This window comes from Schistocerca nitens, chromosome 2 (assembly GCF_023898315.1).
Source record: "Schistocerca nitens isolate TAMUIC-IGC-003100 chromosome 2, iqSchNite1.1, whole genome shotgun sequence".
Taxonomy (NCBI): Eukaryota; Metazoa; Arthropoda; class Insecta; order Orthoptera; family Acrididae; genus Schistocerca; species Schistocerca nitens.
In genome coordinates this window covers 737,869,550-737,887,126 of record NC_064615.1, presented here as the reverse complement: position 1 = coordinate 737,887,126, position 17,577 = coordinate 737,869,550, and the positions used below count along the sequence as shown (strand labels likewise).

The 17,577-nt window shown below is 39.0% G+C and overlaps 1 protein-coding gene across 2 annotated transcripts in view; it reads right to left on the bottom strand.

Annotated features, from left to right (window-relative positions):
• Positions 1 to 1,757: 1,757 nt before the first annotated feature.
• The window catches only part of LOC126236953 (vitamin K-dependent gamma-carboxylase), a 73,851-nt gene continuing 58,031 nt past the window's right edge, over positions 1,758 to 17,577 (bottom strand). For both annotated transcript variants that reach the window (XM_049946650.1, XM_049946651.1), the window contains 3 exons: positions 7,071 to 7,202; positions 6,612 to 6,984; positions 1,758 to 2,251 (listed from right to left, as the gene is read on the bottom strand). In XM_049946650.1, coding sequence (XP_049802607.1) covers positions 1,845 to 2,251; positions 6,612 to 6,984; positions 7,071 to 7,202 — 912 coding nt within the window. In that variant the 3' untranslated portion in view covers positions 1,758 to 1,844. The remainder of the gene's footprint in view (positions 2,252 to 6,611; positions 6,985 to 7,070; positions 7,203 to 17,577) is intronic.

The window sequence follows — 17,577 nt, the reverse complement described above, 5'->3', positions numbered from 1 at the left end:
ACATACACATGCATGTGGTAATTTGCAGAGTGAAATTTATATACAGGGTGTAATGGGTATAGGTGCATATATTGTATACGTGGTACTTTAATATGTACACACATCACTGTATTGGTTGTTTTTCCCCTGCATCAAACAGTCTTCCCAAAAACACATCACAAATTTGGTGACCTGATGTTTTCTGCACAATTGTAACTGCATCACTAAATGGACTACTCCTGTCCATATTAACTAACTATTTTGCATCCACACATCCGCACTTCAACACCTGATCTTCTGCCAAGGGGAAAATAAGCATAATGGGTTGCTCTTGCCACAGGTACTTGGAATTTCTACCCAATTTTAGGTTTTACAAACCTAAAAAATCAAATGACTTATAGTAGCTATAATTATTGTTCTACAAGGGACATAAACAATGATGTAATGTTGTTCAAAACACCATATCAATCACCAATAGAAATATCTGCTCTTATACCCATTACACCTTGCGTGTGTGTGATTATATATAATAGAGGGAAACATTCCACGTGGGAAGAATATATCTAAAAACAAAGATGATGTGACTTACCGAACGAAAGTGCTGGCAGGTCGATAGACACACAAACAAACACAAACACACACACAAAATTCAAGCTTTTGCAACAAACTGTTGCCTCATCAGGAAAGAGGGGAAGGAGAGGGAAAGACAAAAGGATGTGGGTTTTAAGGGAGAGGATAAGGAGTCATTCCAATCCCGGGAGCGGAAAGACTTACCTTAGGGGGAAAAAAGGACAGGTATACACTCGCACACACACACACACACACACACACACACACACACACACACACACACACACACATATCCATCCATACTTATACAGACTGCTTGTGTCTGTATATGTATGAATGTGTGTGTGTGTGTGTGTGTGTGTGTGTGTGTGTGTGTGTGTGTGTGTGTGTGCGCGAGTGTATACCTGTCCTTTTTTCCCCCTAAGATAAGTCTTTCCGCTCCCGGGATTGGAATGACTCCTTATCCTCTCCCTTAAAACCCACATCCTTTCGTCTTTCCCTCTCCTTCCCCTCTTTCCTGATGAGGCAACAGTTTGTTGTGAAAGCTTGAATTTTGTGTGTGTGTTTGTGTTTGTTTGTGTGTCTATCGACCTGCCAGCACTTTCGTTCGGTAAGTCACATCATCTTTGTTTTTAGGCATGGCACACAACCTGCCCAGCTGAACTGTACCTTACAATACTGAATTAACACAGATATTTTCTTGCTATTTTTACAGTATGATGGATAAGAATTACGTTTCTTAATTTTTGTTACACCCTTCCATTACAGATTTTACCATTTTCATCAGATGACATTGAAATGATAAATCAAATATGTAATTTATATGTCACTATCTCCCAATTATTTTCTCACATATGCCTACTACACTAACTAGATAATGTTTACCACATCCTTATTTATGAGCTCAGATTGAAAATAAACTATGATGATCAGAAACAAACTGAAAACACCATAAAAGATAAACAGGGGTGAAATTATATTCATATAAAACCAAAAATTGGGGAATGAAAAATAGCTAACACAGAGCATACTTTTTTTCTGAAGCGAAAACTAGAGAATTCTGCAGAGTATGAGACGTACACTACAGTTATTGACTAACATGGAATCTCTGATAATTTCTATGGGTAAATGATTTTTCTTTTTCTTACTTATATCTGAAGTTATCATTATTTCTAATTAGTACCTGAATCATAATTTTCTGGCACTTTTCTAGTTTTCTGTAAATAAGTCAATTCCAAAATAATGTAGTCACATATTAGGAAAAACTGAAAGATGTATCTTGTCCACAATAAATTTTATGCTACTTTAACACGTCTAGGCATTGGGACAGAGAACAGTAAACTCAGAATAGCATTAAAAATCGTACCTAAGGCTGTCAAAAAAGTTTTTATCTGGGATTTTAAGTCTGAAAAGAAATCATTATTTGGGTTTGGCATCTCTACATTTTCTGATTGGTCAGCTTCTTCAAGCAATTGTTTTGTGTAATTCGTATAAGTGTACATGTAGCAAGCAGGTGTAGAAGATACCACAAGCACCTTATGGAAAACACCAACTGGAATCCGAATTGCTTCCCCCCGAGTTAGGAAGTGGCTTGTTGAGATGTTTTTCCGTTCCGTGGTGACATTCACAAAGACTTCTCCCTCTAATATTGTAAGTGTCACATTTGATAAATCCTTTGCTATAAAATTTTCAAGGTAAAGACCTGTAAATATAAAACAGTCTGCTGTGTACTTACACCATAAAAGCATGCTTAGTGAACATAAGTTCAAGACAAATGACAAAAACACTAGAACACTTTCTATAGCATAACTGAACATTTCATTATGTAACAGAACCAAAAGGTCCCCATAACTCAGGTATATATGATGAACAAATCATCACCATTGGGAATTAGTATTTCTTGGGTTAGTAATGCTCACAGAGAAGTGACACAAATGGTAGGGAATATTATACAGTTGCCATCAGCCACATAACTGGTGTCACAGTTGTTTGCACATCATTTGGCTTTACAGTGTCATATTCTGGACAATATGCATTCATCAAATTAAATTAAAATCCAAACATAATGAAAATGGTATGCAACAAATGTCAATCTGGCATGATGGCAATACATGCTTGGATATCCAAACAATCAGCATTTCAGCACAACCACTTAAGAGTAGGTGGGAGTAACATCTTCTATATTCTGTACAAAAGGAAAGTTTATGCAGCATTTTCTCATTTATAAATCACATTTGAATGTTGGCTGTTTGTGAGAAGATAAAGATATGCCTTGAGTAGCAAGGAGAAACATCTACTAGCACATATGTGATTGTAACAGCAGCAGGACTGTGGCCTAATGAGATTGTAGTTTATTGTTCCCTGATATTGCTGCTTGCATCTGTCAGGATCCCATTATAGGGACAGTGCAGCAATGTATGGATCATCTCAGACTGTCAGCATGGGAACCATTGTCATGGCTTCCACTGATGTGGCAGCAGAAAGAAGTGTGCCAACAGTAGTGTTCCCAGTGGCCACACCAGACAGAGGATTGGCTCTGTGACATCTTTTCAGACAAATCCCAGTTCTGCATACATCATCATGAGAGGTGTGTGTGTGTGTGTGTGTGTGTGTGTGTGTGTGTGTGTGTGTGTGTCTGTGTGTGTAGGCTCTGGACAAAAATGCACATTGCCACATTTGTCATCAGGACCAGCACCTGGTTTGATGGTTTGGGGTGCCAAGGGTACACAACATGAATACCTCCAGTTTGCCTTTCCATTAATTCGGAATGCAGGATTAATATTTCTGATGTTTAAAGACCAGTGGCTATCTTTGAGGTCTTTCAACAAGATAATGCAAGAACACAAGATCCCTGCACTGTCCTGACCTACTATGATACAGAGGGTGTTGACTACTCTAACCAGATGACCACCATAAACATCTGAGGGAAAACATTCAACCATTTGCACACCACTATGATTTATAAATTCTCGTATCAAGCTGAAGCAGCATGGAATGACATAATCATATATCAACCCAAGCTCATTTTGATTCATTGCCCAGGTGTGTTAGAGCCATCATTGTTGCTGTAAGTGGCATCTCTGTGTACTAGATTTAGCACCCTATATAATGCTAAATCACCTACAAATTTAATAATGTACTCTTCCTTCTATACTGTTTATGCACCCAAAATAAAATTACGTTATTCGCTATACTCTTATTCACTATACTCGTTGGTGCTGTAATTTCAATGGCCATCGCTGTTAGTCTGTGTGTTGCTGCAGAAACAGCCATCAGAAACCTTGCACATATTGATACTAGCTTAGGAAACATATAATAATAACAATAATATGTTCTATTTGTACTATGTTGCGCTATAAACATTGTAGATGATATCAAATTTGTTCATAAAAATGTGAATTAGATGTATGACAATATTATAAAAGGATAGATTGCTGCTCACCATATAGTGGACATACTTGTAATAGATACAGATGAAAGAACTGCCCCATACATCCTCCCACCACCAGCTACTCCAGTCTGGTCACAAGCATCACCTATCCCACGAAAGGCAGAGCTTCCTGTAAAAGCAGTCATGTGATCTACAAGCTAAGTTGCAACCACTACACTGCATTCTACAGGGCATGACAACCAACAAGCTGTCTGTCCACATGAATCGGCACTGACAAACTGTGGTCAAGAAACAGCTGGACCACCAAGTTGCTGAGTAAGCTGCACAATACAACATTCTTCACTTCAATGACTGCTTCACAGCCTGTGCCATCTGGATCTTTCCTACCAACACCAGCTTTTTGGAATTGTACAGGTGGGAACTATCCCTGCAATATATCCTACATTCCTGTAACCCCCTGGCCTCAACCTTTGTTAGTCACTGTCATTCATCTCCTTCCCAGTTCTCATTCCAGCACTACACATCCTCCTAATTCCACCTACACACCCATTGACTTTTCACTTCTCTCCTTTTCTGCTCCCCCTCCGCCATCCCCCCTCTGCTCTCCATCTAACCCTCCCTACTGCATGTAGCTGATCTAGCCTATCCCCACATCATCCTTGTATGCTCCCACAAGCAGCACATTACCGTCTGTTACCCCTAACCTGCTATCCTTTCCTCTCCCCACCCCAGCCTACTCCTTAACACCACCATGCAGACTACTTCCCTCATCATGCACAGTAGCTCACAATCTGGCCTCAGCAGCTAGAGACTGGTCATGTGTGTGTGAGTTCTGTTTGCACGAATGTGTGAGCACATTGTCTACTGCATAAGATATTTTGGCCAAAAGCTTGAGACAATGGTCGTGTTTGTGTGAGTTGTGTTTGCTTGAATATGTGTGCGAGTTGACTACTGTAGAAGAAGAACTTTTGGCCAAAAGCTTACTTGTTTAGCAGTCTTTCTGTTGCGCCTGTCTGCAACTCAATACCTCCACCCTATGGTGAGTAGCAATCCATCCTTTTCGTAATATCATCAGTATTTCATCCTGGATTTCATGTTATTTGAATTAGATGTACGGAGGACAAGAAAATCTCCAAGGATGCAACAGAATATCCACAAAAACAATGGGAAAATGATGAGGTTTTCATTCACACTTGCACTGAAATTTCATCTCACAAAGGAAGTATCACAGCTAATATTGATTTTAAAATATAGAGGTATTTGTTTTATCCCCCCTCCCCCACCTACCCCTTTCTACCAAGGTCATTTGTCTGTAAAACTCTGCATTCATGTGCAACCATATTTACCAAAAGAGAAGTTATTGTGTTGTCAATGTTCTCTCCTTCTGAAAGTACGAATATATGTTGAGTGTCAACGAACCAATTAGAACACAGCAGGATCGAACAGCCCATGCCAAAATCTGAATAATGTGATCATTGAGGCTTTGACATTTAGAGTACTGCTGTGCAAACACAGCAGAAATGATGTCCACTATGTCAGCTGTGGATACAGTTCTGTTTCACTGTGTTTTAACCTTTTCAGACCCTCTGGCTACATTTGTGTACATTAACATTTACTGTGTCTTACCTGCAAAAGAAGTATTTTTTCCAACTGAAACCTGAGTATCAGCAAGTCACTGTAGCAATGCACAGCAGCTCATGACAACCAGAATACACAGATGTGGTTGCTTCACTATATTCCAAGGTGTAATTGAATATTGTTATTTTTCATGGTAAATACTCAATGATCATTTTACTGTTTATTACAATACAGAATATTTTGTAATTAGTTATTTTAGTCCTTCAAATGAAGCCAAGAGAACAAAGTATGTTTTGAAAATGGGTACATATTTTTGCATAAATCTTGCACCTAAAATCATTACAAAATCACCTAAGAGCATTATCACGTAAGGAAAAATTTTCCTTCCTCCAGAAAAAATTCAGGTCTAAAGGGTTAATCATTTCAATGAAACTCTACGTTTGCTCTTTTATGACAAGATAGAGATGAATGTATGGCAACAATGGAATTGTTTTGGGAAATGTGACACTAGTACATACTGCATGTGTTATCATTATTTTTTTCCAGCAGATGTTTAGCTTTTAAGCCATATAATGCCTTATTTATGACTCTTGTGAATCTGCTAGTCATAACTGCCTGCTATATGGTATCGTTTTGTCAGTGGCTTGTGCTTGTGTGCCTTTATATTCTTTAACATGTTATTGTTTTGCTTATCTTTCAACAAATCACATCTATTGCTAGCATTTCATTACCAATTCCCCTCTGGTCCTATATTGTGTTGACTCCATTCATTCAGGGTCCACCCAACATTCCTAATCAAAACCTGATTCATGTCATTCCTTCAGTTCTTTCCTTTCTTTCAGCAGGTGAAGGAAATCTTTTTCTGAAAGCTCTAGTGTCTATGTCATTTTCTGTTTGTGAGCCTGTATCTGATTTGTTAAGCAGATTTTTTTTAAATGTTTAATTTGATTGTATCACAGTTGGAAATTCTGATCAGAATACAAATACATTCCAGTTATTAATAATACCATCCCCATTACGAAAGTGGCACACAGTTATTTCCCTCAAACAGTATGATCTTTCTTAAATTCAATTCAATTAAATTTTTCTTTACCTGGGAAATCTGCAACAAACAATGCATCACTATAATCAGACCATGAATACACTTCTTTTTCCATTTCCATTATTCTTTGCCTCCATGAGCTGAATTCAGTTAGGAGAGGCATTAACCATGATGGTTTCTCAAATGGAGACCATTCCACTTTCAGTATGTCTACGTTGGGATCAAACATGCGTTGCTGGAAGCGGCCATTTAGAGAGCACCACACATCCACATATATTGATATGTTGTCTCCTGTTATATACTTGTCAATCTCAGTGCCTGGAACATGACTGTTTTTGTAGCTTAGAATATTCCGTTTAAGACAGTGAGCATACTGTACCACCATATCAGCATGTTTAGCCCAGCGGTCGGTCTGAACCCAAGCCTGCAACAATTTGATATTCAATGCAAAAAAGAATAAAGCATAACTCCAGTGTTATTACGATAAAGAACAAAGCTTATGAACTGTACCTCAGGGTCTAAGAAATGCTCTTTTCCTGATGTATTGTCCACTATTCTGAGAGCTATCATGATAGTATCCCATGAATGAACCATCATGTCCCATGAATAACCATACAGTCCATTTGTCCAGTTATTGTACCCCTAAAAACAGTAAGGTGCTTGGTCTTCACAAAAGAACTAATCTTAAAGCACAGAATTTGTAATAAGAGATATGTTGGCAGACTGACAATTCTCAACAATATTTTCGCTGAAAATACTAAAATCTGAGGAATAATAAAATCTGAGGAAGTGCCAGAAAATAAAGCAGCAGTAGAGTTGAATGTCAAGTAATCTTATGTAATTACATCATGTCATCTATAGACCGTTAGTTTTATCTATTAAGTAGTATCATTATTGATGCATACTAAAACGTTTATAGAAAAATTTAATTCCAGTTACCTACAAAAATTGTATATAGCATTGAAAGTAAGAAAATGACTTCCCGCAATATTAAATCATTCACTGCTAAAGCAAGGGTTACTACAACTTGGATTCATTGCAGCATGGGTTCAGTTGAACAATCCTAAAAGTTATTTCACTGTGAAATCTTATTTGCTTCCCAAAAGAAGGCATAAATGAACTAAAGTAGAAGGGGAGTTTTCTTTAGTTTTTCCAATAGAATATTGTCATCCTATAACTTTTCAAGTGTTGAATCACACCCTTGGCGATATCTTTTACTGTTCAATTACATCTTGTAGGGAACAATGAGTATTAATAACTGAATATGGTATTTTTCAAGCCAATAAGTCATTGACTGACATATCAGTCCTGACAGGATCTTCATGAACCCACTATTATTTCTGTACATGTAAGAAAACCAAAACAATAATAATAAAAAAAAATAGTAGTTACCTTCAAATGCAAAATTCCAGTACTGCTGATAGAAACATTTAAGTAGAGAAAATCTATATCTTGTTTTTGGAACTGTCAGTTTTTTCATCAGGGAGGAAAGAGGACTGACTAGGTGTGAGAAGTTTGAAAAGGAGGGTAGTTCAGTCAGACACCAGAATGACAGGGACCCCATCTGATCTACCAAGTTGCTTTTCTTTTGTTAAAGTATGCTCTTGCTCATTTCCCCTGAAGCTGTCAAAACGTTTTCTTTATTAATGACTTATAGATTTAATGTCAGTGTACTGTGTATAATAAATAAAATATTTCTGAATTAAATATGAAGATCAGAAATAAATTGTTAAAAAAAGTAAAAAAATAACTTCAACCTACATGGTTACCGTCATATTTTCTCATTAGATAAGAGAGAGAAATCTGGGAAGAGAAAACATGTCAACAGATAATAGATTACACAGTGGAAAGAATTTTCTGCAGTGTTACTGTGTGAAGGACATGAGCACAAATTAATCTGAACAGAGATAAAGGAATTAACTGACTCTCCTATACCCCACACTTCAGTCATATCAGAGTCTCTCTATCCTGAAGTTCCAAAGAATTCCTATTGCCCTTTGCATTTTCTGCTACTTTTTCTTTCCATCCTTCATGAGCTTATAACAATTAATGCTGACTCTGGTTTTGAGATTCTCTCTCAATCTGTGACAAGAAGTTTCCTGGTAGTTCTTTAATTTTTTTAATACTGATAAGCAAATTTATTCATACACTAAAATATTATGTCTCCATGAGACAAGATGAGCTAAGCATCAACACCTCAAAAATGTGTAAAATGTATTTGTGAACTTCTACATGCAACAGTCAATAATATAATCAAAAATAATGTCTTTCTGAAATGATTAAAAATAGTGATTTAAGGAAAAGGACAGCAAATAAAAATTCCAGTTTGATCTCTCTTTATGATAATAGAAAAGCTATAAATATAGCATGAAAGTTCTGGTAGAATGTAAATAATTTAAGAGTAAAGGAGACCACTCACCAAACAGCAGAAACATCGAGTCATCTACAGGCAAACACAAAACATAACGAGAATTTATTAGCTTTCAGAATGAATCCTTTCTCGAGTACAAACGCATACATGTAGGCACCCACGTGCCTGTGCCCTACATTTATTAGATAAATTTAAGAACATGGAATTACAGGTATCTACTATTGACTTGGTAAAGTTTTACCTAATTAATAGGAAAGAGTTTGCACTTCGACAAACAACAAGTATCATATATGGCGCAAAACCAATAACATTAGGTATAGCATGCCTCAAGGTTCTGTACTGGGGGCACTCCTCTTCCTTGGGTGAGTAAAATGCAGTATTCCATACTGCAGACGGAAATGGAACAAAGAAAAGTATGAGTGGAGTAAGAAGCATTTCCTTACACTGTTCCATAATTAATACAGTACAAAGAGTACACAAGCTAGTTTGCTGCACAGAGAAATGATGTGACCATCCAATGTGAATCCTTAATCCAGGATCAGTCCAAGTGATTTCATTGTTTTATTTTCATTTTTAGTTACCATGAGAGTAAAAATTATTTCTTCAGTTTCTGCCTGGTTAATGCACAGCTGGTTGGCTTGACACCAGTGACTTAGTCATTTGTATCATTTCTTTGTTGTTTTCTCGTACACTTTGTAAGTTCTCTCCTGTGGTTATTCATCAGCATGTAATGTAGTACATTTTTATATGATATATAATTCAAAAAGCCATTAATGTAGACCAGTCACCTCTGGTGACCAGCAGGCCTCATTCACATACTTAGTGAAGCATGTGGCGGCTTGTTGCATCATATGACATGACAGCAACACCCCTACCTCTTAAAGTGAAAGCTATATCACCTGTGCCAAAATCATGCAGTTACGTAGTGTTGTATCATGTGTCATGTGTGCACATGTTTAGAAACAATCGCACCATCAAACATTTCATGCATGCCACCAGAGACACTGTGTTTTATATAGGTGTGTTTTGGTTTTGTTATTCTTTGATTATGCTTTCTATATTTTTTTTTGTATCCTCCATGCTGGAATGAGTTTGTGCATAGTTATGAGATAACTCTGATGTTTTGTTCCCTGCATGTTACATTATTTTCAATTGCAGGCTCAGAATGATCAAACAGGATGTGTATTTACCGACATCTTCTGGGGCTGTGATCAATAACGCTAATGTTAATACTGTTCGAGGGAGTTTTTGTGTAGTGTAGTTCAGCTGTATTAAGTACACAGAGGTTCTAATGGCTGAATGACAGTCTGCCCAGCTTGTACCGACAAAGTGGTGACACCGATATGATTTACCTGCATAGTATCATTGGATTAACGAGCGCTTACAGAAGAGATTTTCAAAATGACTGAACAAACCCCACTGTGTCAAGAATGGCTGTAAGGATAGCACCTTTCTGGCCACACAATCCAGTTTTGTGATTTGCACAGATGGAGGACAGTTTTTTCTATTCTGGAATTTCGGTACATGCTACCAAGTTTGCGCTGGTAGAAAGCCAATTAGATCACTAGTATGACAGGGAAGCGCAAGATATAATTACCTCACCAACAGAGGCTAACTCCTATGACCAGCTTAAAGCAGAATTGATCTGACAAGCGTCAGCAGTGCAGGAAGAATGAATCTGTCGAAGAATGAAACTGTCAGGTTATCACTCAAGAAGATACTGGAGACTGAAAGCCTTCACAGTACTTGTGGCACCTAAGAAGCAAAGTAGACATGCCAACCGTTCTGGACAGCTTAATGCTCACAATATGAAGCAGCCATTTGCCAGCACCTGTCAAGGCAATTATAGTGTCACAGTCTGACACACCCTTGGCCATATTAACAGAGATGGCAGACAAACCCAAGACACAATGACACTGGCTCCTGTGAGCGCAATCACTGCGCAGTGCACTAGCATGATGCCAAGTGTTTCACAAGCAGATTATGAGGCCTTGGTGGCCAAGGTATGTCTACTGATGCAGCAGATTGGTGAACTGCTATCTCAATGCAATCTGAGCAGTGACAGAAGCCAGAATCAATAGTGCTGGTGCTTGTGCAGCAGGTTCATTAATGACCTCTTCCACAACTGAACCTGGGCAGCACGGTATCTGCTGCTGTCACGAGAAATTCAGGGAGCAAGTGTGCACATGCACAACCCTGTGGCACCTCCTCTGATTGCCGATAAGAGTTCCATGCCTGACTGTTAGTAATCGGCGGTCCATCTGGAAAAATTTAATAGACACTGGATCTTATTTGTCCATTTACCCATGGGCTATGTTGCACAGGAAGTGGCCACCCACGTTATTCTGTCTGACCACTGTAAACAATTCAGTCATAACAATGTACAGCACTCTGTGCTTGGAACAAGACCTCATTTTATGATGAGACTTTGCACAGGATTTTACCATTGCTGATGCCGCTGAACCTATCATCAGGGAAGACTTCCTTACCCATTATAATTACTGCTGGACATGAAGTACTCATGCCTAGTTGACAACACCACAGGCTCAACAGCATCTGGTTTTTGATGGAATGCATCCATCCATAATGCCAAAGTAATGCAGGTGGTGGATGGTGAATATGTGGAGCTGCTGAATGGATTTCTGGCTCTTGACATGACACCCCGAGTGCCTAAGAAGGTAGGGCATGACACTGTACACTAACACAGCCAATCAATGGTCCCCCACATCCTGAAGATCATGACGTTTGGCTCCAGATCGTCTTAAAACTGCGAAAGCAGAGCTAGACAGTATGATTTGTAAAGGTGTAATGTGGCCTTCCAACAGCCCCTGGTCCTCATCACTACATTTGGTCCTGAAAAACTGTGGTGCATGGTGGCCTTGTGGTGACTACAGAACCCTGAATGCCAGAACTATGCTGGACAGATACCCAGTGTCAATGTTACGTGACTATAACTATGCGCTGAGTGGTGCAGTTATTTTTTGCACCCTGAACTGTGCAAAAGCATACATACATACCCGTGTAGCTGAACGAGACATTTCCAAGACACTGATCATCACTCCTTTCGGCCTGTTTATGACTTTGGACTCAGGAATACTGCTCAAACGTGGCAATGTTTCACTGACTCAGTGCTACAGGACCCAACTTCTGCTTTCGCTTACCTGGACGAAATTTTAGTTTCTTTGTCATTGGCAGAGCAACATTGGTAGCATTTAATGGAATTGTTTAAGTGGTTGGAACACTACAGCATCATCCTGAACACCATCAAATGTGTCTTCAGAAGCCCCAAGTGGATTTCCTAGGGTATAGGATAACAGCAGCAGGATTGCTACCACTGCCAGAGAAGGTGGAAGCCATCTTACGGATTTCACCCCAATTATGGTCAAGGAGTTGCATCAACTCCTTAGTATGTTAAATTTTTATTGTTGCCACTTGCCACACTCTACTGAGTTACAGGAACGATTAATTGCAGTACTCTCCAGCCCCAAGAACAAGGATAACTCACCTATAATGTGGACTGATAGCATTTGTGTGGCATTTGAAGCAACCAGAAATAGCATCGCAGATGCCGCACTACTGGCACACTCTGAGCCCACTGCACCTTTGGCACTATTGGTTGACGCTAGCCAGATGGTGATCAGTGCAACATCGCAACAATGATGTAGTGACACACGGCAACCACTCATGTTTTTCTTGCGCAAACTATCGCCCTCAGAAAAGCTGTGGAGTGCCTATGACAGAGAACTTCTGGCCATTTATGAGTCCATTAAATACCTCAGCCCTCACCTGGAAACTAAAAGCTTTATTACCTACACCGATCACATATTGCTAACTTATGACTTTTGCCAGAACAATGCAAACTGTTCACCTTGGCAACACATCTCACAATTCAGCACAGACATCTGGCACATCTTCAACATTGACAACTTGGTGGCCAGTTGTTCGCCTCGGGTCAGAAGAATTTCTAGCACAATCAGTTATGCCACACTTGCCGTTGCTCAACAATCAGGTCAAGAACAACAAGGACTTTTATTAGCAGGAATATTAGCATTGGATCCGCAATTTATACATTCCAGGGAGTGATGTCAGGATGTACTGTGACATGACCATGTCAAAACCATGGTCATTCCTATCAATTTCCTTCAGAAGGGATGCCTTCAATATGCTACAAAACGTGTGCCAATCTGGTATTTGATCGACAAAAGTCTAGTGACGAATCTCTACTCCATGAATGGGGGAGGTGTTGCCTTAAATGCCAATGTAGCAAGACACCGCCACATGCCAGTAACCAATAGGGAACTTTCTGGTCACAACGGCCCTTTTCAGTCATGTCCACATCGACATCACTGATCCATTGCCATTGTCCGACAGCCAACATACTTAAAATGATAGATCTTTACACCCGCTGGCCAGTAGCTGCACCAGTGGACACTGTGGCTTTTGCATTCATGTTGTATTGAGTGTCACACTTTGGTCTGTCACGACAGACAGAGGATAACAATTTGAATACAACCAGTTCAGACAACTCAAAAGTTTTGTGGCCCAACTCACCACAAAACAACGAGAAGTTTTGTGGCCCAACTCACCACAAAACGATGAGCTATCACCCAGCCAGTAACAGGATGGCTAAGAGATGGCATCGCTCACTTAAGGCAGCACTAATGTGCCACAACACTGAGTGGACCAAGGCCCTTCTCATGTTACTACTTAACCTCAGAAACACTTTCAAACCAGATCTAGATGCTTCTTTGGCAGAACTTGGTGCAGTGTGACATGTTGAGGTTTCCAGGATAATTCATGGAAACAAACGCTCTGCCACAACCAAGGGATGATCAGCCATAATCCCTACACCAACTGCAAGAGCATGTGGCCCAAATCCGCAGACACCAGCCTCACAGGCACGATACAGCAACCACATGTGTGCATCAAGACTTGAAAACCTATTCACATGTCATGTTACATGCAGAAGTCACCAAACCATCATTGCAGCCACCATACTTAGGATCCCACCATGCAGTTGCAAGGGGAGACAAAACAAATTATATTTCAATTAGTGGAAAGGCGACCACCGTTTCTGTAGGTGATGTTAAACCGGCTTACAGCCTCCACAAAGCAACAATACCAAAGATTCCAGGACTATGGCCTCACCCAACAGCTGCCTCATCACTACCTTCACAGCTGCCAGTGCAGATTACAACAGCAGCGGACCTACCAACACATACTTCAAGATCTGGTTCCTGTGTCCACTGTCCAGCCTGCTATTCAGAATAATGCTCCACTTCCACCATGGAAGCTGAGGTGGCAACATTGCACTGTTACACTGTGTTGTATCACGTGTGTCATGTGTGTGTGTTTAGAAACAATAGCGCCATCAAACATTTCGTGCCAGCCACCAGAGGCACTGTGTTTTATATGTGTGTGGTGTGTGTTTATGTTTTGTTATTCTTTTATTATGCTTTCTATTCTTTTTGTATCCTCCATGCTGGAATGAGATTGTGCATAGTTAATTCTGATGTTTTATTCCCTGCATGTTACGTTATTTTCAATTGCAAGCTCAGAACTCCTGTAGCTGTGATCAATAAAGTTAACAATAATATTGTTCGAGGGAGATTTCATGCGGTGTGGTTTAGTCGTATTAAGTTCACTCAGGTTCCAATGGTTGATCGACAGTCTACCTAGCTTGTACCAACATCACCCGTGACATTATAGTTTACGTGGTAATGCTCCGATATAAATGGCAGCCCTTTCCCCACCTGCCACATCAACAAATTCTACCTCAAAGCATGTATTTTTGAGAGTACATTCATTTTACATTCACTCCCTCCTTTAGATATATTTACATTTATTTAAATGTCAGAGGCACTGTTTCTTTACTTACAATTTTTTACAATAGTTGTCTTAAAAACTTCCATTGCAAAATCCTGCAACACCGTTAGTAAAGAAACAATGTTGTTCACACTTAAATGAATATAAATATCTGAAGATGGGATTCTCAGACATCTTGAAATGTGATAATGGACAAATAAATGCCTATAAAAGCATCTGGATGCAGCTAAATCATTATAAAATGCTTTCAGTTTCAACAGTTGCACTATTGCAATATGTCCATAGTGAACAAGAATTATGCACTTTTATGTATTAGTCCTAAAATACTTTTGATAATTGACCACATAGGCATGAGATGTTTCTGTGACACTATAAAAATTAAGGCACCATTTTTTTTGTTCATTTAAAAAAGTTTAAAAGTCTTAATCACTTGAACTTAGCATAAATCAGCTGAATTATACAAAAAGCCAAATGGGAAAAATGCGAACAACAGAAGTGGTGAATATCCAAAAATGTGTCCTGGGCAGAACACAAAGTGAACATCTCTGTCTCTGTCTCTCTCTCTATCTATCTATCTATCTATCTATCTGTCTATCTATCTCTTTCCCATGAGTTTCTTCCATGTGCTAGGTTGAAACCAGTTGATGGTTGTGGTGGTTTGCAGGTGGATTCAGCATGGAATTCTGTCATTGATGAGGTGAGTTTTCATCACAGTGCATAGACTTCCAGCAAAAGTGCAAGCATTCAAGCTACACATGTTCATGAACAACTGGGGACATCACACAGGCTCTAGCAGAGTTTATGACAGTGGAGGTCAGTGTATTGTTGCCAGTATACACCTGAAGATGGCCAAGAAGACTCTGTACCAAAATATTGTGGCAGCAAGTTACTGACATGTGGCAGTTCACCCAAAATTTTATGGAACAGTTATATATATGTTTATACATGCCGTTTGCTATATGTTTGATATGAGTGGTACCATTCAAACGGGTCTATAGTCATTTGGGAGTTTTTTATCACCTTTTTTCATACATAGGAAACATAACTATGAGCTTAAGACATTTTGGAAAATTTCCTTTATCTAGTACTCTGTTTGACAGTGAGAGGAGTGGTATTTTGATTTCCTTTGTTATACACTTTATGATGGAAAAATTGTATTCTGTTTTGGGATTTTTTGGTTTGTTTATCCATTTGTAAATGTTATTTAAAGTGATTAGGGTCTAAGTAAATTCCTAACTTCCTATCTGTTTTGCAAGAGTGAGCAGGGATTTTGCATCTACGGTAGAATCACAGAGTGGGGTGGTGCTGCTGGCACTATTTACAAAACAGTTAATAGGGATACTGTTTTCTTTATTGAAATTATTAATTTCTCTTTTAAAAACATTCTAAGCTGCTTTACATTTATGTTTAAAATTTAAAATACACTTATCAATTGCACTGCACTACGCAATTATGATTTGGGATCTGTAGAGTTTCTCATATTTATATAATTTTCCTTGTCCCTGTCACTTCTATGAGGTTTATCTTTCAGAATGTTTAGTACAAGGGTGGTTTGAAAAGTTCTTGGAATCACCATGAGAGGTGAGCACTACCACAATGAGTTTTTCACATCATACTCATTGGGCTGTTGCCACATCAGTGCTCTTGGAAGAGAGCTGTAGTGGTGACATGGCTCTGTTGTTGTTCCCATGTAGTGATTTGCAAAGATAGAAAAAATCAAGATTTGAGCAGTGATAAAGTATTTCGTAAAGAAAGGTATGAAAACAAAGGACATTCATCATGCCGATTTCCAGAATACATTGGGGGACTCTACTCGTTCATATTCAACTGTTGCCAAGTGGACAAATGAATTTAAATTTGATTGGGAGAGCTTAGATGATGATTTGTGCAGTGGTCGGCCAAGATGTGTCACTACTCCAGAAATAATTGCAAAAGTGCACAAAATGATCATGGAGGATTGCCGATTGAAAGTGTGTGAAATTACTCATGCTTTCCATATGTCATCTGAAAGAGTATATCACATTTTATCTGAAGAATTAGAAATGAAAACATTATCTTCAAGATGGGTGCCATGGCTCTTGACGCTGGATCAAAAACACGTGAGAATGGACATATTGGAACAATGTTTGGCCCGTTTTAGGAAAAACAAACAAGATTTTTTGTGCCGGTTTGTGAACACAGATGAAACCTGGGTGCACTGCTATACCCCAGACACAAAACAACAGTTGAAGCAGTGGAAATATGCTGATTCTCCGCCACTGAAGAAAGCAAAGACAGTTCCTTCGGCGGGAAAGGTCATGGCATCAGTGTTCTGGGATGTGAAGGGGATTCTGTTTGTAGATTATCTCCCCACTGGGCAAACAATTACTGGAGAATACTGTGCTAACCTCCAGGACAAATTGCAACTAAAGCTATGTGAAAAAAGGTTAGGTTTAGCAAGGGAGAAAGTCATCTTCCATCAAGACAATGCACACCCATAAACATGTGCCATTGCCATAGCAAAATTACACAAAATAAGGTATGAATTGTTGCCATAGCCACCTTATTCAGCTGATATGGCTCTGTCAGACTTCCATCTCTTCCCAAATATGAAAATTTTTCTTGGTGGATGAATATTCACTTCAAACAAAGAATTAATAACCGTAGTTGACAAATATTTTGCAGGCCTGGAGGAAACTCATATTCGAGATGGGATCAAGGCGCTGGGACATCACTGGACCAAGCGCACTAATCTACAAGGAGACTACATTGAAAAATAAAAAAAAGTTTCAGTGATGTAAGCACTTTTTTCTATTCCATTCCAAGAACTTTTCAAACCAC